This window comes from Egretta garzetta, unplaced genomic scaffold, assembly GCF_000687185.1.
Source record: "Egretta garzetta isolate BGI_Z169 unplaced genomic scaffold, ASM68718v1 scaffold79, whole genome shotgun sequence".
Classification (NCBI taxonomy): domain Eukaryota; kingdom Metazoa; phylum Chordata; class Aves; order Pelecaniformes; family Ardeidae; genus Egretta; species Egretta garzetta.
Window position 1 is genome coordinate 4001776 of NW_009260791.1, and position 22700 is coordinate 4024475.

Here is a 22700-nt window from a genome sequence, read left to right on the forward strand (position 1 = left end):
GGGTAACCCAGCGGGGACTCCCGCGGCTGCCAGCGGAGCAGAAAGGGAGGCGCGCTGCTTCAAACTTACCTCATTTTTAGCCTGTTCCGTACTTCGATGGAGCCCATGACCGCGGACGTTCAGTCGGCGGGCGGCTGGTCAGTGTGCAAAGCGGATACAGCTGCGATAATAAAAACTTCTTCGTCCTTGTGAAGGAGGGGGGAACGCAGCTCCAACGGAGCAAGTGAGAGCTGGGGGTTGGGATTTGGTGCCGAAGAAGGCACCTTTCTCACTTTAAAACATAAGCCTTGCTGCGGATAGGCTTTAGACCTCTTACGTGTGATTGAAAAATAATTAATGCCATGAGAAATTAGGAAGGGGGGTTGAAATTACAGCACTGGGGTTTTTCTGGAGGGGGGGGTGTGGGATGGGGTACAGCCCCAGGAAAATGCTTTTCACCTTTCCAGCTCTCAGGGTTTTTACCGTTGAAAAGCTGAGCTTTCGTGCCAGCTCTCGTGTTACCTGCTAAACGGAGATGTGACGCAGTTTTAACTAGTCGGAGGTTTTTGTGTTTGTTTACTGAAAAAATACTTCAAACGTAGTGCTTTCTTGATCAAATCGCATTTAAATGACAGAAATCTTGTCCTGTGGTTTGGACTTAAGATGTGTTTAGATCCTGCTTTTTCACAGACTGACTTTGGCAGGTTAGATAATTTCCTCAGGTTGGAGTTCTTTAAAATGAAAATACTTGCCTTCTCTTTACCGTGTGCGGGTGTGATCGAGATAATTGTCTTTAAAAAAAAAAGATAATAATCAGATTTCCTAATATATGGCCTCTAGTCAGCACCTAGGACAAGAAAGCAAGGATATTACAGTTGGGTTAGGATGTATTTGGAAAGCCATGCAGATTTTAGGATAAGAAATTGTTAATATTATTTCCCCTCTGTGTGCATATAGCTTCACCCATCAAGAAAAAAAAAAAAGCTGCAAATATTTCAGGGCATCTTTAGGATGAATTACACCTTGTGGATGGCCTTTGGAAAACTGTCTGCAACTGAATTGTGGTCTGGTCACCTCCTCTCTTTGAATCCGGAGGGATTAGAGAGTAGTTTAAGGCCTTCCTTGCTGCTTTATTTTGAATTGTAGCAAGAGAACTTTAAATGTAATTCCTCGTTGGTTCTAGATGAATGCAAATGTGGCCTGTGAAGTCTCACTTTCAGTTCCTCTGCCCTGTTGTGCCCAGCAGGTACTTCCTGTGGTGCAACTGCGATGGTTGAGAGTTACAAGCCTTACTTCTGAAAATGGCTCGTTGGTCCCAGCTCACCTTTATCCTAAGTTATTTCTTGCCCTGTGAATCCTCGGTGTGCGAATCACGATCATCTGCCTTGATCGGTCTTCTCTTGCCTTTAAGGAGCTTTCGCTTAACTGTTGAATCTTTGGGGAATCCAGCTAATGTTGTAAGCGGAAAAAATGTTGAAGCCATGTTGGTGGTTATCTGATCTGATACAAATATCGCTACGTGGACTTGGAATTTTAAAATAAGTAGTATCTGCAGGAGATGTTGCCTGGGGTTTTTGTTGGAAAAACTGGAATGCTTCTCCCCCACCCCCACCCCCTCATCCCGCTAAAATATAAGGCTGTCAAAATTAAATGGGTTACGAGACTGCTTTTGGTACCCTTTTTCTTTTGAAAAAGATTAATACTCCATGGCCTTACCTGAAACTCGTACAAGGACACTTACTTTCTAAAGTTCTTTTTACAGGTTCTGTATGCACAGTGTGGCTCAGGACTGCAGTAAAACACTATGTAGAAGTAGTTGTTTCTCCAGTACCTGTTCTCTGGTAGGTTAGTATAATTTTGGTGGTAATTTTGGTGAAAAGTTACCAACTTTGATAGGGTTTTGCATTACTGTACTTTCTTGCTGTCTTCAAATTATTTGCATGTTGCTCTTTTGTTTTGAAATGAATAATGTATGACTGGGGAACACAGGGTAGCTGGTTATTACAGCGGGCTTTTTTTTTTATAAGCATTTTAAAAAAGAGGGGGGGCTACATTAAACCCTTGACCTCTTATTCAGATTGACTTTCTGAATAGATTCACGTTTTTCCCTTGAGCAGACAAGGAACTATCGATAACAGATTAGTTTGCAAGTAGAACGTTAATTTTTTAGCTCTTTAAGTCGAGTTTTGAGATTGAAACGAGGCGGGAAGGAGCATTAACACATGCTGGTTAGTTCTTATTGTGGCTGCAAGTCTAAACCAGAGGCATTTTCACCTGCCTGATCTTCATTTTGTCTGAGGAATGACCACAGTCCAGTCACTCTCTCTGCTTATTGTTATTCGTCTGTAACTCAAGGGTAATTAATAATTCCTTCTTGTGTTTGCCGTATGTCATTGTACATAGGATAGCTATTGTAACTTCCAAAATAATAGAAACGGCAGCTTCTCCAGTGGCTGAATCACTGTAAATGCATTCCTTTTGGAATTAAGTTTAAAACAGGATGGTTCTTTCATAACTCCTGTCAGTCCTTATGATAGCTTTTTGGCAGAGAAGTTCAAAGAGCTTCCATCTTACACTTAAGAACTGGGCAGGAAGAAATCTACTTTTGTGAAATGGTGTGCTGTTTTTTAACTGTGTAATCTTGTTGTAGGCTTTTTAAATCTATTATTAAACAATGCAGTAACAACCCCCTTCCTTGCAGAAAAGAAAAATGTACTTCAGATGGCTCTAGAATTCCTTGAGGATTTACAATACCGCAGGACCCAAGAAAAGTAATGACTAAAAGCAATGCAATTTCTAGATGCTCTCTTGGGTAGAGGAGAATGATGTGTATTTTTGCTAATAAAAGCATTTTCTGTACAACATAAAATTGCTGTTTTCTAAGCAAATCTGCATGTTAAGTTTCTAGAAAAATATTTCAGAGCCACCTTTGCCAATTCTGATGGAATTAAGGAAATAACTGCTTGTCCACAACTTGGTTTAAAAACGACTGCTAATATTCCGACAAGTACTACTTCTGGCAGCCAGTTATCATCTAAAAAGATACATTCTAGGCCTGTCGCATACTTAAGGCAGAGCTCAAGTCGCCATAAACTTTATTTTGTGTGTGGCACCATATTACTCCCGAAATACTTCTTTAATAGCACTGGGACCATGATGTGCTCTAAAAATCTGTAATTTATTTAGTTAAAAGGTACTAATGTGGTGTTTATAGTGATCCGTAACTTTTCCATGAGCTGTTATGTTTATGACAATAAATGAAGCAAAATAACAAAGTATGTTATTGTTTAAACAGTTGATGTTCTACTTCCTATTACAAAAAAGGGGGGGGGGGAAGCGGGTGGGCATAATGTTCTGTAGCAGTATCAGCAGGGACAGGTTGTTTCTTAGTGGCTCTTAAGAGATCCTAATGATCTGTGCCTTCTCAAATTGATTTTTCAAAACTAAGTTCTGGAAGGCAGGTGGGAGGGCAACAAACTCTCTATGAGTCATTTCAGTGCATGCAGCAGCTAATAAGCGACTGCTGATCATTCAGTAGGAAAATTCTGTGTTCTTTTATGTAATTCTGAAATCCCAAAGTACGGCCTCTCAGCTAGCTGCTTACAAAGGAGGATAGGAAGGTAGTGATTCCCCTCCCCGCCCCTTCCTCTGCAGTACGTTAATTCCTGCGACTTGTTTGCTCTTTTCTGTGGAAACAAAAATGCAGATTATAGTCAAACTGTGGTATCTTGGTGAAGTATGGTATCTGTCTTGGGGTTGCCAAAAATTGGTGAATTGCTCAAAACAGCAGACTGCATCTGTATTTGAGGTTTTCTAATGACTCTCTTCTGTTGGTCTGAGCAAGCAGCTGAAACTGGCAAAAACTAGTATAATAATGCAAGATGTGCCTTACCACTTTGTTCATCTTTAACGTAAGCAAGGCCATTTTGTTCTTTTTTTTCACTGGGTGTTCGAAAAGACTGACCGAAACTGAAGATGGAGCCTAATAAGAAGCTTATTACTTTTAGTACACTTTTTGACCTAGTGGAAAATAAATGGTTTAGAAACCCCCACAAACCACATGCTTTTTTCCAGCTGTGTGTATGGCTGCTACAATAGGATTAAGATGCCGTTTATAACTTTTAGCAAAAGATGGCAATTAACTTCTAAATAATTTTATTTAAATAGCAATCACTTTACTAACTCTCTGATGTAAAGATGAGATGCGAGCTGAATGCCACAGAAATTATATTGCACTGCAAATAGTAGCAAAAATCTAATATTGTGTTGAGCTGTGATCAGATTTGTGGATGGTAATAACAGTACTGTGAATGGTAAAATAATTGGATGTTTTCATTGCCTAAGTTCTGAGGTGGAGAACTTCTCCGTACATTTCTGTAGCGCGTGAAATGGTAGTCAAATAGATGTAGTAAAAATGTGTGGGGTACTAGTAAATAGTGTTTCATGTGTCCTGTAGTTCGGTGGCTCTAAAATTAATACCTGCATACAGTAGCATTCACTGGGGGTATGAGCAGCACAAAACAAGACCTGTGTGTGATGTGAATATGCAGGCGATCCAGAATTGTTCTGAAGATTGCATTTTGTCTCTTAGCTCGCAGAAGTAAGTCACTGAGATTAGAAGATAAAAGCTTAATTATAGCATTGGCTGTGAACACTACCTTTCACACCAGGTGGAGGTTTCTTCTGCTTTCCCTGCCATACCAGACTCTCTCTTACAGCTTTTGAGGGAAGAAGAGCCCAAAATACTCTGGTGGTGCCACTGTCTTCAGATTTCCTTGCCAAGCTTGTTCATCAGTATGATCAGGCATTGTCTTAGATTTGTAGAATATTGAGCATGTGGTCAAGGCTCAGTTTATATTAACATATCATCAGTACAGTAAGTCCTGTATTTAAAAGACTAAATACTAAATTGTTAGAATTTCTGAAACGGTTGTAAAATCTAGGTATTTTAGTCTAGTATTTGTCCGACTCAATGGAGCTTGTGGATCTTGCTATTCAGGTGTTGTTCACCTCTAGAAGAAAAGTAGCAGGTGCAACAGTGGACAGATTTCAGGGAACTAGTGTGTGATTATTGAGTACAGGCACTTCAAAACAGGTAAATTATGACTTAAGGTAGATACTAATTCATACTTACTTAAAAAATGTAAAATTTGACTACTTCATACTTTCTCACCCCCCCTTCCTCTTGGTAGAGTACCAGCTCATGCTGTGGAGGTTAGCAAACTGGTACCAGAGCTTCCCTGTGCTTTGGCCATTGTAATTGTATTGCATTTTCCTCGAAGCTGCTCTGAAATATTAGCATATGATTTGTAAGCCAGCAGAAATAAGGATTTATGTAACTCACTTAATTGTTAGCTATAGGTTAATTGGTATCTACTGTGTAAGATGAATTTAACTCATGTATCCATTTGTGATGAAACTGGAATTTCTGCCATGTTAATTATCAAGTGCAGACTAGTCCTTGCATGTTAAGAGTAAATCTAATTTACAGCATGTATAAATAAAAAGAAATGTTGACCTGAAACTTAGTCAGTTAAAAAAATAAAAGTCTTAAAAGTAAATGCCACACAGCTATTCTAAAACTGCAGTCATTTTCATATCTCTTGCTTGAACTTTTTTAAGAATAGAAAAGAGCAGATTAGAGAAATAAACTGTATTAGGGAAAGGAAAACTGACTGTCGAGCACACCGAGTCATGTCCAACATAAACTTAGAGGTTATTCTTTCACTTATTTTTAGGTAATCCCTTCTAAAAATTATGTGTCATGGCGGACAACTGATCCTCTTCTGGTCAGTGATGGGAAATATTAGAACAACTTCTACTTTGATATAACAGAAATTAGATGCTGATTAGGGGTGTAGGGAGCTTTAACTTTTCCTGTCTGAGGTTTGTGTTGCTTCAATTGAGGCAGGTTTGGGCTCCCGCTTGTAACCCAGCTGCAATATGTAAGTGCTCAGTCAGGGTTGTTTGTAGTTACGTTCTACGTGGGCATTGAATGCAGTGTTAAATGTTAAAAGGAATGGGTATTTGATGTTTTCATCTGTGACAACACACATATTCGTGGGATTAAAAAGTGGATGAAAGCACTATTAAAAGTTTTCTTTATGGCGCTGGCCTGCTGCAAATACTCCTGTGGTGACTGAAAAATGGCATTTGCTTTTACAGCTGGATTCAGCAGTTTGTGTAGTCCTCTTTTATACTTCAGTCTCATTTTTTTGTAGTTCCATATGTGCCTGTATTCCAGGACAGTAGGATGTTTCCCAAAACAGACTATGTGTTCCATGTAATAATGTGTCCTTATTGCCTGTGTTTGTCTTATGCAGAATGATTCCTCACAGTTTTTAAATTTTGTGTACACATTCCTCTTTATTTTGTCATTTTGTAGGAACCTCCAGAAGTTAAGTCTCTTTGGGGATATAAGCATTCTGCAGCAACATGGAAGTATATCAAATACATACCTCGGCAAGGTTGACCCTGATGGCAAGAAGATTAAGCAGTAAGTTATACTTGTAAATTATCAAATACATTAAAATAATAAAAACAGATAACAGAACACAGATTTTCATGCCCGAAATACATGACTGAGAATTCTTTAGGTTTTTTAATAGGATGAGAATCTAAGTTCTTAAATTGAGTTGATTTCTGTTCCTACTACTTACATGAAGTAGTCTGTGTTTTTGTGGCTTTTTTCTTCTCAGCAGGGTGAGACCCCTTTCTTTCCTCTTTTCATTGTGTTCTAGAAACAATATTACATTAATGACACAAAAGGGTTGGAGTGATGGGGGGTTGTTACCAGCACCTCTGCTATTGCTGTATGTGAAAAAATGAGAAAAGGAAGTAATCTGTTGTATTTCACAAGAATTGAGGAGATGTAGCAAATACACTTGAAAGAGAACATAAACACAAACAACTTATTTCAAGTTGCATCTCAAAACTAGGTTATGTATTTGCAGATTTATTGGAAGATCATAGCTCACAGTGTGCTTGTTTAGTTCAGAGATGTATTTTAGCTTGCCATAATTACATTACGGTACAGTCCTTGAATGCTTATAATCAGACTAGCTAGTTCTTGTTTGGAAAAGGGTAAATACAACATAAAAAGCTACTGACTTCTGGAATAAATTACCATAGAGGGAGTGATGCTAAGTTAACTATTTCAGCAGTTCTGCTAAAACTTTCCTTATAGATAAAACCTGAATACCATCATTTTAATTTGTGTCAGTTTAAACATCTTTTTCCCAGTAGCTTGGGAGTGGAATAAGTACAGCCACTCTAGATGTTTACTATTATTTTTTAGAGTGGTTTTAGACCTAGTGTAGGTATATTATCAGATCAATATGTGTATGTGAACACAACCATCAAACTAAATGTTTGGTCCTGACAAATATTCAAAACAGTGCAAATACAGATGTGTGTTATGTACTGTGTCTTTGTCACCCATTATGCTTAGAATGCAGAACTTAGAGCAATTTGGGATTCTATTTAACATATATACCATAGTGCTGTGTGCAGGTAAAAGGCTGGTTCAGTAAAAGCTCCTTTTTTTTCATATCCTTTGTTGTGAAAACATAAATATATAAGCAAACCTTTGCCAAGGGGCTTGAAGAGGGCCATCTAAGCAGATGCTTACTCAGCTGAGTGTGTGGTTAAACATTTCTTTGAACAAATAATAAAAATAAGTATATACATTTCAGAGCCAGAAACCATTCAAAACTCCTTATCTAATTTGAAGTTAGTCTTTTAGGTGAATATTGACTTCTGCACATTTTGGAATGAACAAATAAATGCTACTTCTTTTTGTTTAGTTTTGGTGGGTTTTTTCTTTTGCTAGAACAAAATGATGTATTTGAGACCTCCTAGTCCTTTTCTAAATTAAAGGAAAACTGGCAGTGTTTTATTAAGTGTTGTCAAGTTCATCAGCACTAGCAGCAGATTTACTTCAGAAAGTAAATCCTTATGGCTCCTTACTCTTGTCTTTTGCACTTGGGGTTTGCATCGGTTAAGCTGCAAAACGTGGCTACTGATACCTAACACTGAAAGATAGTGACCAGTCTTTCGAGACAGCGTACTGGGAGTTGAGGATTTTTGGAACCCGTATGGTGATAAACCTTACTAGCTGTTTCAGGTACTTCCTGCAATTAAAGCAGTCAGGGAAGAAAATGTGACACTTCCTTAAGTCCATAGCATTCATCTGGGTGTAACAGACCATGGGTGAAATCTCAGCTAGCACAGAACCATTAGGATGCTCTACCAGGTTAAGACTAAAGGTTGTTCTGAGTGAGAGGAGGCTTTGGATTGTGCTTTCAAAAATGTACTTTTGCAGTGATCAGCATGGGTTTGTAATGCTTGTTCTTTTTCTGTATAGCAGAATTGTTCCTGATTACTTTCTAAAATTATCTTTACAACTTAGTTTATTACTGTTGGGAAGTTCAGCGTAAACAATACATTTGTCTTGAGTTTAACAAAGAGTAGTTGTTTAAAATTTTGGCTTTCTGAAATCTGCTTCCTATGACTGATCGGTGTGGTTCAGATAGTTTGGTTCCAAAAGAACCAGTTTAGCCTCTGTTATTAAACAAAACTTTTTGATTGATAGTCTTAATTAAATGAATGAGCTCCATATGGACCTCAGTAATATGTTTGTTTCCTGTCCAGGGCCATCAATGTGCTTCAGTACTGGTCAGGACTGGTTTTTGGGCTTTAACAGTAACACAGCCTGTCTAGTCAGGCTTTGGTCTGGGCTTTGGTCTGTCCTCTGGCTGAAGGCACAATTTGGGGCATTACTTGTGAAAATAATTTGAGATTTTTATTTTTTCAAATAGTTTGCTCCAGTATGATCGTTTGCACGTTTCAGGTTGATGGTGAACATCCCATAATTGCTACTTACAGGGAGCAAAGGGGACTGGTTAAGTACATTTGTTGAGGCATCACTAGGTTATGTTGCTTTCTTGCATGTGCTAAGCTCTGCTTATATTTTGTGTTATACTTACTAAACCATGCTTAAACATCGACATTTTAAGTTTAGTGCAATTCCCAGAAGGGAAAAAAACCCCACCCTACAGCTGCAGAGTCCTGTGTCATACTTCTTTTCATTAAGCTATGTGAGTATTAGAACAGTACTCTTCTAAGCTTAGATATTTAAATCTTATCAGAAGCACAATTTAAACAGATTTTTAGCACAGTGAGGTATATAGACGGTAATATTCTACTGAGGATCTCAAAATTGATCTAGCATTTACATTCATTTAGCATTTAGCATTACAGCACCTTTCGTAGATGGGTGAGAGGGGGGAGGGAAGAATCTTTGTTCGTTGGAAGAAATTAAAGAGGTTCCTGTGGTAGCATCTCTGTCTTTGGGGGATTGTCAGAGAATCTGCCTTCAATTTAAGCATTGGCACAAATAATTATGAAACAAACATTGCCAGGATCAAACGGGGCTCATCTGAACTGTAAAAGAATTTAGGAATAAAATAGCAAAACTACACTATCTGTGACTCTTGACCTGTTGTTTAAAACTGTGTTTAATTTGTCACAGTCTCCAGTCCTCAATTTTAAAAGCAAAAAAATATTTAGAGAAGATCTGGAAGAACTGAAGTCTTTAAACCTGATGACTATCACTAGGCAAAACCTTAGGAGCTATTCTGAGGTGTACAATAGATAAATACAATAACCACACCAAGTTTTCCACTTACAAAGAGAAGTCAGGCCTTGCAAACCCAGTACGTTCTTAGGAGGAGGAAGAAAGCACATGCAGGCAAGGGAGAGGATGAATAAGGATTTGCAGAGGGAGAGGATGGATAAGGGTTGATCTTTTTCTTACAACAGAGAAGGATTATGGGGCATCAAAGGTAGTAGGTGACAGGTTCAGCGGAAGCAAGAAGAGGGGGGAATCGCCCTGACGAGTTCTTTATTATTGGATGTTACAGTTGCTAAAAGCTTACTTGGGTCAAAGAGGAGCCTGGATAAATTTGTAGAAGTGAGGTCCCTCAGGGTTACTAAATACAGAAAGCCACCTCTGGCTCACGAGGTCTTGAGTTACACATTTTTGGAAACTTAGGGAGATATTTGAGAAATATCCCCTATGTGCTTTCCTTGTTCCGTCGCACTTCTTAAGGCGTTAAGTGTTTCTCTGCTGTCAGTCAGGGTACTGGGCTAAATAATTAGCCTTTAATTTTGCTGGATGTTCTCTCTATTAAAGATAAGTGGATGAGAATAATAACTTTGTAACATTGTTTTGTTGAGATGTATGAAGTATACAGATACTCATAACAAGAAAAGAAAAAGTGTTCTGTGCAAAACATTACCTTGAGGCACAAGGATTTCTGCTGATTTTGTATTGGAGGCGTTTAAATCTTGGTGTTGCGTGGAACTGTCGTAGCCTGGCTTGACTGCTTCCCTTAAATGCTGATCTTCCCTTCTGGCTGGCAGGGTTTGAGATCAAACTCTCACCCACACAGGTGTCCTAGTATGTATATGCTCAAAGAGCACTTGTAATTTGGGCGGGAGGACTCTTTTGGGCCTTAGCAGCTGTGGGGTGAAGACTGGAAAAATATTTACTTAAAGAAAGTTTGTAGAGTTTGACTCTACTATTTCAATTCAGTATTCAAAATTTTATCTTAAAGTACTTTTGTTGCCTTCCTGAATTAAATATCTAACTTAAAGAACATCCCTTTGTTAAAAAAATAAAAAGTAGGAGAAGTGGGATTCATCAGGATAAATGCATAATTATCATGCAGTTTAATAAATGGCATGAGGATTCTAGTAGTGCCAGGATCATCTGGCACTGATAATCTGAGATTGAAACGTTATCAGGTCCAAGTTGTTTTGGTAAAACTTGAACCTGTTGGCACTTGAAAATCCAGTTAGCTGTGCATTCAGAATTATTTAAAGGATCTTATACGTTTGTTCTTTACCCTTTAATGAGCAAAGTCAACCAAGTTGTTTCAAATCAGTCTAACTTATGCTCAAAGTTGTTTCTGTAACCTTTCATTGAAAATCACTTTTTTTTTTTCTATACTGCATTTGCAGTTCTGGAGAGGTTAGCAAATACAAAAAGCTGTTTTTAAAAACAAGAATCGTGGTTTAAAAGCATTACAGGTTTTCTTATTTGCATAACCTTAAAATGTATGTGGGAGGGTGTTAAATACGTGCTGAGAAATACATGAAATGAAGGTTTGTAGTGTGCCATCGTTTTTGAAAGATAAAGTACATAATTTTTCTCAAGATAGTTTACAATTTTAACCTTTTAAGTGTAGTGAAGGTTAAATTTCTGTGGGAGGTCTGCAGAGTCGGGTTGTAACACTTGTAGTTCACAAAAACCATAATAGCACCTTCCCGCAGAATAAGGCCATAGATGAAAGAAGAATAATAATTCTTGAATAAAAAAATATAAGGGTATGCAATTGGTAAGACTAAACCATGTTTAATGGGATCATTGTCTGTTTTGTTTACTTGCAGAATACAACAGCTGTTTGAAGAGATATTAGGCAATAGCAGGCAATTGAAATGGCTGTCTTGTGGGTTTATGCTGCAAATAGTAACTCCCACATCATTGTCCTCCTTATCAAACCCTATAGCCAACACCATGGAACATCTGAGCTTACTGGACAACCACATCCCTGGTAATACCACTCTTATCACTGCGGTTGAATTGGAGCGCTTTGTGAATCTGCGTTCGCTTGCTTTGGATTTCTGTGATTTTACAGCTGAAATGGCAAGAGTCCTGGCTGACAGCAACCATGTGCCTTTGCATCGACTGTCTCTCCTGGTCCACAGCGTTTCCATAATGCACAAGTCATTGGACAGTATGCCAGAAGATGAGAATTGGAAGGCGCTGACTCGCAACAGCACCAATCTTCGGGTCTATATAATGGCTTTCGATGTCAAGAGTGATGATATGTTAAGGATTCTTAAGCCCAGTATCCCCCTAGAGAGGATTCACTTTGACAGCTACATCACTTGTGTTTCAGGGGCTGTTGTTGACCTCATATCCAGGCAGTATGACAAGTTCCTCACTCATTTTATACTAATGAATGATGTGATAGATATGTCCGGCTTCCCAGATCTTAGTGACAACCGGAACGAAGATCCACTTGTCTTATTAGCCTGGAGGTGCACAAGACTGTCTCTCCTAGCTGTTCATGGTAGGTAATACATTGCATGGGCATAGTATGTGACTTTGAAACACTTACAGTGCTTCAGCCTTTCTAATCATAATGTGTTTTATTAGAGCGGTGTTCAAAAGTCTGCTGCACAGTTGCTATACGCACTGTTGTACCTTATACTGGTATTTTCGTGTTTGAAAATATGGAGGTGTTTATTGTGTGTGAGTTCTAAATATCCTTGTAGCCTGCTAAATTTGATTAAGAAGTCACACAGGATTTTATTAGACTGCTCACAGAAATGAGGATAACTAAGAAATGAGCATTCAGGAGGCTTTTCCTGAACATGGTCTGCACTGTGCAAGTTCCACCAAGTGGCCAGTTATGTGAACATGAACACTGGAAATGTTTGCTGTTTTACTGTGAGCTCATAGGCTGGCAAGATTAGATGATCGTTCTTCCTGTTTGTAAATAACGTGGGTTAAGTGCCCCAAGGCTGAGGGGAGGAAGTCTGTTTCCAGTTTGGTAAGACTTTGCCAGGAGATGAAGGCTAAAAAACACAGTGTGGAGGAGGTTGCCTCACTGAATGCATTGGTTTCACCAGTAATATCAGAGCTAGGTTTATCCCACCTATTTATTTGCCATTTAATTGCAAATTTTAAAAAAAAAAAAGTTTTTATTTCTATTCAGCTCTGTCATCAGTACAGTACTTGCTAGAAGTTAGTCATTTGGCAAAGGTTAAGGCACCTGGAACTGAAATAATGCAGAATAGTTCTTTTTTGTTTGTGCTGGAATCGACTTACCAAGACCAAGTTTGCCCATGCATGAAGGAGTTAAGTGATGACTCTGTATTGTGTTGCATAAGAATGAATACGTTTCCTGGGACTGCTAGGGGGAAGTAAATCTCCAGTCATTCAGCACAAACAGGAGAGACCTTCAGCAGTGAAGGTTGTACATTCAGATTTCCATTGGCTGAAGTCAGAAGGTCCTGCTGTATTTGCTAGAAAAAGTTTTTCCACTGTCTTCTACTGAAAAATCATAGTCAGAGGGTGGGGGGGTGAGGGGGTGAGGGATCAGTTCAGTTGTCTCTCCTTTGTAGTTTCCAGGCCTGACAGATTTTGGATACTGGCACATGACCTTACCACTCTAAATGTGGATTTTAGCAGTTTCTTTTAACATTTGGATACAAGTTTAAGGACCTTTAAAAAAAAAAAAAAAAGGTGTTACTTTAAATTATCCTCCTACAACAGGGAAGTTCTTTAATACATTATCTAAACTTAAAAAGATGGTAAAATATCCGAACATAAGCTAATGTAAGTATCATTTAATATCAGTGCATGTCTATTCAGTAGAAGGTATTAGTCTGTGCAGAGCACTGGGAAAGCAAACACCTTCTACATTTCTGCCTCGCAAATGGATGTTGCTGCATCCTCTATGGAGAGATGCTGTGTATACCTGGGGGAGAGAATGGTCAAATATCACCCTTGCTCTGGTGTTGGAATTCAGATTCTTTCCCCTTCTTTTCTTCCCTCCTTGCAGCAGAAGTCAGCTTAGCTGCCTATAAATCCCTCCTGGTCTTTTCTTAAGCTGTGAATATCACTTCTCTGGTACTGTACCATAAGCACCTTTCTTCTAGAGTAGCAACCGTGAGAAGAACATGACTAGGAAGAAAGATCTAGAATGCTGTGGTGCTTCAGTACAGTGTCTTAGCCTCACACTTGTATTTTCTGAGGTTTGCCAAATAATGGTTTCTGACTCCACTCTCCTATTCTTCATGATACTATCAAGCTTCCTTCAGGAAAAAATGTTAGTTTTGTTCAAGGTGCCATGATTTGCTTTATACCTAAGTGCTCAGGTTTCTTCTCCTGTCTCTTGAAGTGGTTATTCTTCAGTTTCCAGTACTTCTCAGGATTTTTGGTTTTCCCTCTTTTGCTATTAGTTTGCTCTGAAAAAGGCCTTGGTATACATATAGTTTTGGCTGCCACTTGTCATTGACCAAAAGAGGAGGGTGAAAGCATACCCTAAGGACACTCTTTTCCTTGGGTGCCTCAAGATTCTCTTCTGTCTTTTGTGGCAAGTCATATCATCTTCCCACCAAGAGAACATCTTCAGGAGCAGAGGAAAGCCGATTGAAGAATAAAGAAAGGGTGCGAAGGATGTGTGGTCGTTTGGGATGGGACGGAGACAGGATAGTCAGAGTAGTATGATCTGGCACTGTGAATAAAAAGCACGGCCCATCTGTGGGGGCAGAAGCCTTTCTTTTTTTATTTTTTCTTTCCCTCCCTCCTCCCTAAGAGGACACTTCACGTGGATTTTTCAAGACTTTGTTATAAACGTATTGTATTACCTAGGAGATTCTCTGTTTTATTCTGTCCATGAGCAAAACTAAAGTTGAAGTTTTTACTAGCAAGGGAAAACAAATCATGGTGTGCCCATGGTGAATTTGTTGTTCAGTGATACTCGTAGTGAAGTGATCATTCCCTGCTGCCTCTGAATACTTAGCTGGGCAGAGGCTTTTTGGCTGCTGGAAGGTTACTGAGAAACTTCAGGCAAAACTTGTGAAAGGAGAGTTAATTTAAAATGAGATTAAGTTGAGAATAAGGTGGTTGTTGCAGAGCGTAGAGGGTCCAACAGTGAAAAGTTATAGCAAAAGCCACATACCTGAACCATGAGGGTGGTACAGGGGACTTAACCACCATTGTTTTTCCCTTTATTCTTGCACTTTCTGTTAAAGGATTTCTTCAGTAGGTTCCTTTACGATCAAGATGACTGGAAGGTGGTGTGAGCGCCTTCAAATCCTCATAAGGGGGAGTGTATTCGTACAGGTGGTATTTTCTGTTGGGTTTAACATCCTACGGCCTTACTGACAGCAGCATCTTCTGTGGACAGTTGTGCTGGAGGTGAATTATAAACAGATGAAAGTTGTGGGGAATTCATGCATTTCCTAATGGTTAATATACCAGAAACAAGCCATACGGATGTGTGCAGGCTTCTTTGTTGACAGCCTACCCTGAGCAAAATATTTACAGGAAACCTTAGAGACAAACAATAGGAAAAAGTAAAAGAAAACAGAATGAAAAATTCTCCTTTCTTTATTACTTTGACATGTTTTTATTTTGATACATTATGGTGTAGAACATGTTAACTGCATTGTTGAAGACCAAACGACCCTTAGGTTTTTATTTCTTAGCAGCTTAACTTTCCCAGTTCAAATACTGTGCAGACTGCAGCTTTACTTGGAATCTAAGTGGGCATCTCACCAAGAGGTTTAGCACCTGTGAGAGTGATGATGAAGGCAGAAACGAGCCTTTCCTTTTGCAATGGAAGGGCTGACTTGGCAGAGTTCCCAAAAAGGGAAGTTCCCAGATCATCTGTGGTTTGCATCTGAATGATGAGGAGCTTAGCATTTGCCTTAGCCAGGGTATAGAAAGCTAACAGGTAACTGGGGCATAGGTGTTTTTAAAGAGGGATGCCAAAATACACTAATGGGAAGAGAGCTTTGTAATTATGTTTAATCTCAGATAGAATATCAAGATATATGTAGATTTATTTATTTTTAATACTGGTGTGACCTATTTCCTGGAGAGGCTTCTGGTTTGTGTGTGTTGGGTTTTTTGGTTTGTTTTCTTTTGGTTCTTTTTTTAAGTCTACCTCTAATGCAACAAAAGCAAACTTCAGATTTTTTCTAGCACAAGCACAGTTTTAAAACAGTCCTTTTATGCATTCACTTAGAATAACTGGTTACTCACTTTTAAAATTCAATTTATTTGTACAACGAAGTAGATCACAGGAGGTTTGAAATTATAGATATAACTTAACTTGGAGTAAAGAAGTCCACTTTTCTACAAATGGTGAAAAAATTCTACAAAGTCCACTTCTTTAAAAATGGTGAAAGAATTCTACAAATGGTGGAAAAATTAGATCTAGAAAAGCTTGGTCAAACTACCTGAAATATTTTTGATACTTATTCAGAATATAAAATGGGGCTTTACTGCTTGCTACTGAAAAAAAAAAAAAATGCCGTAGGGGGATTCTGCCAGATGGAAGACAAAATAGGTTGGGAAGGATGTTGAGATGCGCTGGTATTAATTACTTCAGTAAAAAAAATGCCTTGTAGCAAAATGACAGAGCAACCTTTTTTTTTTTTTTTTCCCCCCCTCCTAGGTTACACAGTTTGGGCTCATAATCTTATTGCAATTGCTCGTCTTCGTGGCTCTGACCTGAAAGTTCTTGAAGTCACGGAAGAAAGCATTGATTTTGACCAAGGAGAACTGGCTGATCAGGATGTGGATCCAGTACACAATCTCATTGAGCAAGTATCTCTCGGATTGGGTCGACCTTGGCACGCAGTCATGGACATAGAGCTGCTCAGTGTCTTCACTGAGCCAACCCGCCACTTTTACAGAGAGATGCAAAGCTTCAGTGAAGGCATTTAGCTCCTTATTTACAATTCCTGTGGTTACATATGCAAGTAGGGTCCTATTATGTTTTTTCAGTAGCGTGAATTAACCCCTTTTGTGCTGTGTTTAATCAGTATTAGCTATATAGAATTATATATGTGTATTCTACTTCTTGATCAAAGAACGTAGTCGGGTATTGGTTTAGAAGCTGAAAGTGGCAGTGTTTAGGGTTTTCACGGTTAATGGATTTGTCTACCAAACCTTACAGAGATACAGCCAAAGGCTGTCTGAGGTTGCCGGCTAACTTTACTTTTATTGAGTAACTGCGTTTTGAATGATTTTACTATTATATCGGAGTTCTGTGCTCAGGAGCCAACTCTTTTTAATGCCCATATCCATAGCCCCGTGGGTTTCTGTGCTGTCATTGTGTGCTTCATCTGGTAGCCTGCTACTTTAATAGGCTTAAAAGGAAGAGAAGTCTATCCAGGGCTGTTCGTTGTGAGACGCTCACCTTGCTTTATTTCACGTGCAGCTTCTGAAGCGTGACTTCACTACCGTTCTCAGCTCCCCTTAGCTGTTAAGCGGCGGTGTGAAACACTAGCTTTTCAGGTACCTGCGCTTGCAGATCCACTCCATGAGCTGTAGTCTTTTGGATTCTTTGCAAACTCCTCCTCGTTTATTCTCATGTTCTGTCATCTTCCTTAAAAGTTAGCTTTGGGCCAAAGTTTGAAAGAAAAAAAAAAAAAAAACCAAGAATGTGCACTCCGATGAGGTAAAAACATAACAGCGAAGACTTCAATACAAAGGTATGCACCTGCAAACAAACATTAGTCGTGAAATCCCTAGCAACCAAGTCACTGGATTTTCTCTGTCAGCGCCTGTGTCAGCTGCCAAAGAATAGATTAAAAACGAAGAAGTGCCCACATGCTGGCAGGGGCAGGCCAACTTCTGGCCAGCCAGATACTGCTAGATTGTAATATATAAGGTCGAATTTCGACCTGTGGTACACAGCTGTGCTGTGGCTCAGTCAGCAACCTCAGAACTCTTAACAAACATGCACCTGTTTCACTGTGAATAGTGAATGTAAAGGAAGGAAAGGAAACAAATACAAAGCTTGTTCTATCACAGGTATGAGCTGCTATGATGCATGAAGAACATTCCATGAAGTATGTTTTAAAATCTTGTTATATCTGAGAGGCTTTAAAAGCCGATTTAACTGTTTCAGGGCAACCGCGGTACAGACGTGGTCTCTGTGAGACTTCCACCTGACCCCAGTTTTAAGTGGTACGAATGTTGTGCATTTAATGTTTAAAGGACAGTCTGCAATAATAAAGTAAGTGGCCAACGTGGGTGCCCAGCAGTGCTGAGACCTGGCTGCTATATTGTAAGCTTTGGAAAACACAATTTATGCAACAGATGTCCAGATATGATTCTATTTATGGAAAAAGTTTATATGTGTTTTACAAATGGTTTTACCATCTTATATTAAAATGACCTTTTGACAGGTGTGCGCTGTTTTGTCTCCAGTGAGCACATACCATGCGGATTTTATATGTACATCAGTAGAGTGAATCCACTGGCACAGTGTGTGTATATGCCAGATGTGGTGAGATTTTATCTTATAAATGTGATCAGATAAAAAAAAACAAACCTCCTGACAGAAAATGTAAGGAAACCAGCTGAATGTTTGAATTGATGACTGATGTTGTATGGTTTATGTTAAATGTATATTCTTTTAATCAATGAATAAAGCATTAAAAATTGATCGCTGTATAAAATACTTTATTGTATCAGCATGAAGATTTTTAGAATTAGAACGCAACGTCGTTCATAAGCTGTGTATAACTGGTAGCTCCCATTGTGTTTAGGTCAACAAGAAGAGTCTAAAATGAGTCGTACAGTAATTTTTTTTTAAATTTGGCTGAGTTCTGTCAACATTTTTGGGGGGGTGGAGGAAGGGGAAGGATGCTTTGCTAAAGATCAGACTATCAGACCAGTTAGCACAAACAGTATATCATGATATGACGTATTAGACTGATACAGTAAACTGTGGATTGTAGACTATAGAAGACTATTTTTGAGAAATTCCTGCATCCGTTGCAATTGCTTAAATCAAGATCTAATGTGCTCAAGAAAAATGTGTAGTACTTCTTTGGTGTCCCACTATTAAATAGATTATGAATACCTGCAATGCTTCGGTTTGACGTTTTATCCGTGCTCCAGGGTATGTAGCTGTGCATTCCGAATGAAAACGGCAAATGTCTGCTAAGCTGTCGAAGAGCTGCCCTGCCCTGCCGCGGCTGATTGTGCTGTGAGAATTGTTGGAGTGGCTGTTCAGTGTGCGCGTGCCAAGCACGGATCTGATTTGAGCTTCTGAACTTCACTTTACGATAGTCCAAACCGCTACCAGGCGGGAGAATCGGGCTGCTTGTTGTTTAAGCACTCTCCTAGACCACCTAGATTTGGTATGCAAGATCAGTTACCAACTCACTGAAGAGATGCTGTGGGTAATAAAGATAAGGTAAATAAATACAGTTGCAGCTTTTCGTATTCCAGTAAAGTGAAGTAACGGGGTTTGGTCTTGGGAAGGAGGTTTATGTAGCAGTTAACAGCAGCATCTGGACCTTAAGTTTGGTCTGAAAGTGATCAAGATTTCTGGCTTTTTCCGTGCAACTTCCTGAAGAAAATGCTGTGTCCTCTGGTTTAAAACACAGTTGCGGGATGTTAATTTTATCTCTGCGGACTAGTGTGTTTCTATGGATAACTGCCTTAACGCAGCTGGGAAGCAACTTGTTTACCTTTCTGTGTTATAAATGAGTTTCTCTTTTTAGTCTAACCTATTTTCTGCTTTGTTTTGAATTAACTTAAGTAAGTCTTGAAAGGTACGATAAGGAGCAGGAGGAGCAGGCCATGTGACTAAGGGAGCAAAAGGACTGCAGTTGTAGCCGCAGTGCTTAAAACAGGCAGCATCAATGGATGATGCCCTTTGGTAGTGCTCCAGACCCGATTTTCCGTACAGTCTGAGGTCTTAACCACTGGGTACGGCTTGTGATCCAGGTACGAAGCCAACGTACCTCAGGCGTACCGACGACTTATCTTCCTTACGAGTACAGGGAGTCTGGTAAGGCACGAGCGCGTGGTGAAACCCACCCCTTGAGCAGCATTGGAGAAATAACCCCTCTGACTGCTCTGCTGCCTTAGAAAGAAAGAAAAAGTTGGGTGGGTTGGTTGGTTGTGTTTTTTGCAATAATCTGAATTAATGGTACTGGGATGAAGGGATTCAAGCTGAAGCAGTTTGAAATCAAGTGTTGGGAAACTTAAGATGGTCCTAATGTGGAGGGCGCACTCATGTTGGGAGTGGGGCTTTACAAACTCTGGAATTACTTTGAGCTTGCATAATCCCAAGTGGGCTTTAAATTTTTTTTTTGTTTCTCTTTGTTTTTCCTAAAGAGATGGGTATGTCAAGCTAGTCTTGCTGCATTCTAGATTTAGCAGCAGGAACTTGGAACACAAGCCCTCAATTGTTAAAACTGGATTCCTTTTTTCTGTTGAGGGGGAACAGGGACTTCCCCACATAAGCGCTTGCGTGACCTTTCTCAGTTAAGCATTCCTAAATACGCCTGTCAGGTTACTACACCCTGCTTCCTATTGCATAAATCTGAGCTTGTTTTTAAATTGCTTGTCTGCAAACAAAATTTTGGGCTATTACTGGGGGGCGGGGGGGAAAAGTCTGAAATTATTCCGTTCTTTCTGCATGATGATGTAATCCTGCATTATTTCAGCCCAGCTAACTTCTGTTTTGCCTGCAGCTTCCAGTGTCATTGTGGGCATAGAGCAGATTGTTTTGGTGGTGAAAGAATTGGGGTTTTTTTGCAGACGGTTAACTTACTTAGTTACACACCGGAACGAATATTTAACCCATGCAGAGAAAATACAGTATTTGTTCAGCAAATAGTTACATTCAGGAGTAGTGTGCAAGCCTTAATGGGAGCTGGGGGGGGGCAGGGAGAGAGGAAGGGGGTTTCTGGAGGCAGGGTTATCGGACCGAGGACCTGTGAGCTACCTGCTGGTTCTGTGCGCAGGGCGAGTTGGCAGCTGTGGTTATTCCTAGGACTGATACCAAGGGCAAGGGTAAAACCAAACAGTTCCTTTTACCATTCTGGTGAAGGCCTTCAGGCAAATGTCGAGCCTTTAGAAAGCAACTCCTTGGCTAAAAATGATGCAACAGCTGAATTAAGCTAAATAGCAGTTAAAAGGATTTAAAGTGGATGACGCTTTGAAATGTCTGCTGGCGAATGTGTTGTTGATGGGCTGAAGCGCAAAGGTTTATCTAAAGGCCTTTGAGGACTGAATTAGAAGTAGAAAGGCGAATAAGGAAAGTGCAGGGATGAGCCATGGCAGAGTTCTGCAGCTGAAATGAGCCCATGTGGAAACAAGGGCGGGAGCAGGAGTACTGAGCCGAGAAAGAAAAAGCTCCCTTGGCAGACTTGACCTGAGCAATTACACAAAACTGGGCTGGAGGTTTTTTAGGTTGTGGGGTTTTTTGGTTTGTTTTTTTTTTTTTTTGTAACTTCTAATTATGGGGTGTGGTGGCTGTGTTTGTATTAAAGGCTGAAACTGTGGTGTGTGTGTATGGGCAGAGAATGGAGAGATGCCAGTTGAACTGCCCCCTGCTGGGGGTGGGGGGGTGTGGGGGGTGTGTGCTAAAACCAGTTTCCTTCTTTATCCCTTACCCAGTGACTGCAGTGTGAGCAGTTCCATGGTTTTCAAGTTGAAGCTGAAGTGATGAAAGAGCCAACAGCTTCGTAGCAGAAATCTTTAGATTTGTAAAACAGTCAGTAAAAATGGAGCTAGGCTCCGTCCATGGCAATGCCCGTGCCCTGGCCGCAGGTAAGTGCGCTGCGCCTCGCGTGGGGTCCGTTACCCCAAGGGAAGAAACAAATTGTGACCTCGGGCAATGAGGGGGATGAGCCAAGGCACCAAATGCTTTTATAGGCACAAAATTAATGCTGCAGTTTGCCCATTCTTTCCTGTATTTTTTTTAATTCTGCTTTTTTTGTGAAGCCCAGCAATTGCTACAAAATGGGTGTGGACACAACCCATGCCTAAAATTATATGTTTGGGTTTTTAAAATGTTTGCTGCAGTGGCATGTTCTTGGCCACTTCTGTTGGTTTTGGTGGGTGGGTTTTTTTTGTTTTTTTTTTTTTGCTAAGTGTATTGGATACACTTGCTTCTGTGCTTGTTCTAGACAGGAAAGAAATTCTACCTTGCCTTGCAGTTTTAATTAATCTGTACTATGCTGTAAGATGAGCTTACAGCATGCTTACAGCAATCGCCTGCTCTATCCTTTGTGGCAGTTTTGTTGATAAATCCCAACAGCTTTCCAAAGTTAGAGTTGAAGGAATTGGGAAGTGGATTTTGTTTTGGTTTTTTTCCCCATCCAGCTTCCCAAATGCCAGTGTTAAGAACTGCAGACTAATAACTGAATTAATGTTGAGACAGTAAAAAAAAAAATCCTAGTTTGTTGCAAACATGCATCTTTAGAGGTGCTGAAGCATCACTTAGCGCTGACTCCTTCCTCCCATATCATAAAAACCCCATATACACATCTTTGATAAACCACAACCCCACACTATCAGTCTGGAAGAGTGACAGGAGAGTGGCTCTACATTTCCGTTTTTCCTTCCCTCCTGCTGTACTGGTAGGACAAGTGCCACTTCGTAAAGCTTTGACAGCTGAAAGATTACCTGCGAGGTCAGTAACAGAGTAGGTATGTAGAAGGGAATGATCCTAACTCCTCTTCGCTTCAACTACGTTTATAGTACCAGGTTAACAGTGACATTACCTTCATTTTCAGTAGACTTTTATTAAGTGTTTCAGTTTGTTTTCACATTCTATTCACGAAGCAGCAAGCATCGCTTTTGGCATGCAGATAAATTCCCTGTACAGCTTAACAAGGCCAAAGCAGCTGGACTTTGAAAATATGGTTCATGTGACTTCATTTTATACACCTCTGAAGAGATTACTCATTAGAAATACTTAATTTAAAATGACTATTGTACAATGGAAATCACTTATTCACAATATTCATAGTTATTTCATTCTTTATTTACAAAATACTATCCTGAGAATTTTCTATTAAGCTTCAATTTGAGCAAAGTAGTTTATATATACCTAAGTAACAATGGTTACTTAACGTAAGGAAAAATGCCATTAGAAGAG

At 39.6% G+C, this 22700-nt stretch overlaps 1 protein-coding gene across 1 annotated transcript; it reads left to right on the forward strand.

The window, feature by feature from the left end:
* The first annotated feature begins 51 nt into the window (after window positions 1-51).
* Window positions 52-17250, forward strand: FBXO33 (F-box protein 33). Its single transcript, XM_035902063.1, has 4 exons — window positions 52-137; window positions 6365-6475; window positions 11434-12119; window positions 16242-17250. The coding sequence occupies exons 1-4, from the start codon at window positions 97-99 to the stop codon at window positions 16511-16513; spliced, it is 1110 nt and encodes a 369-aa protein (XP_035757956.1). The 5' UTR covers window positions 52-96; the 3' UTR covers window positions 16514-17250.
* Window positions 17251-22700: the final 5450 nt, after the last annotated feature.

Bases quoted from the DNA above. Each gene is read 5' to 3' on its own strand.
- FBXO33 (XM_035902063.1), top strand. From the start codon at position 97: ATGGAGCCCATGACCGCGGACGTTCAGTCGGCGGGCGGCTG. The intron at 138-6,364 runs GTCAGTGTGCAA...GTCATTTTGTAG, and splicing joins GTTCAGTCGGCGGGCGGCTG to GAACCTCCAGAAGTTAAGTC. The intron at 12,120-16,241 runs GTAGGTAATACA...CCCCCCTCCTAG, and splicing joins GTCTCTCCTAGCTGTTCATG to GTTACACAGTTTGGGCTCAT.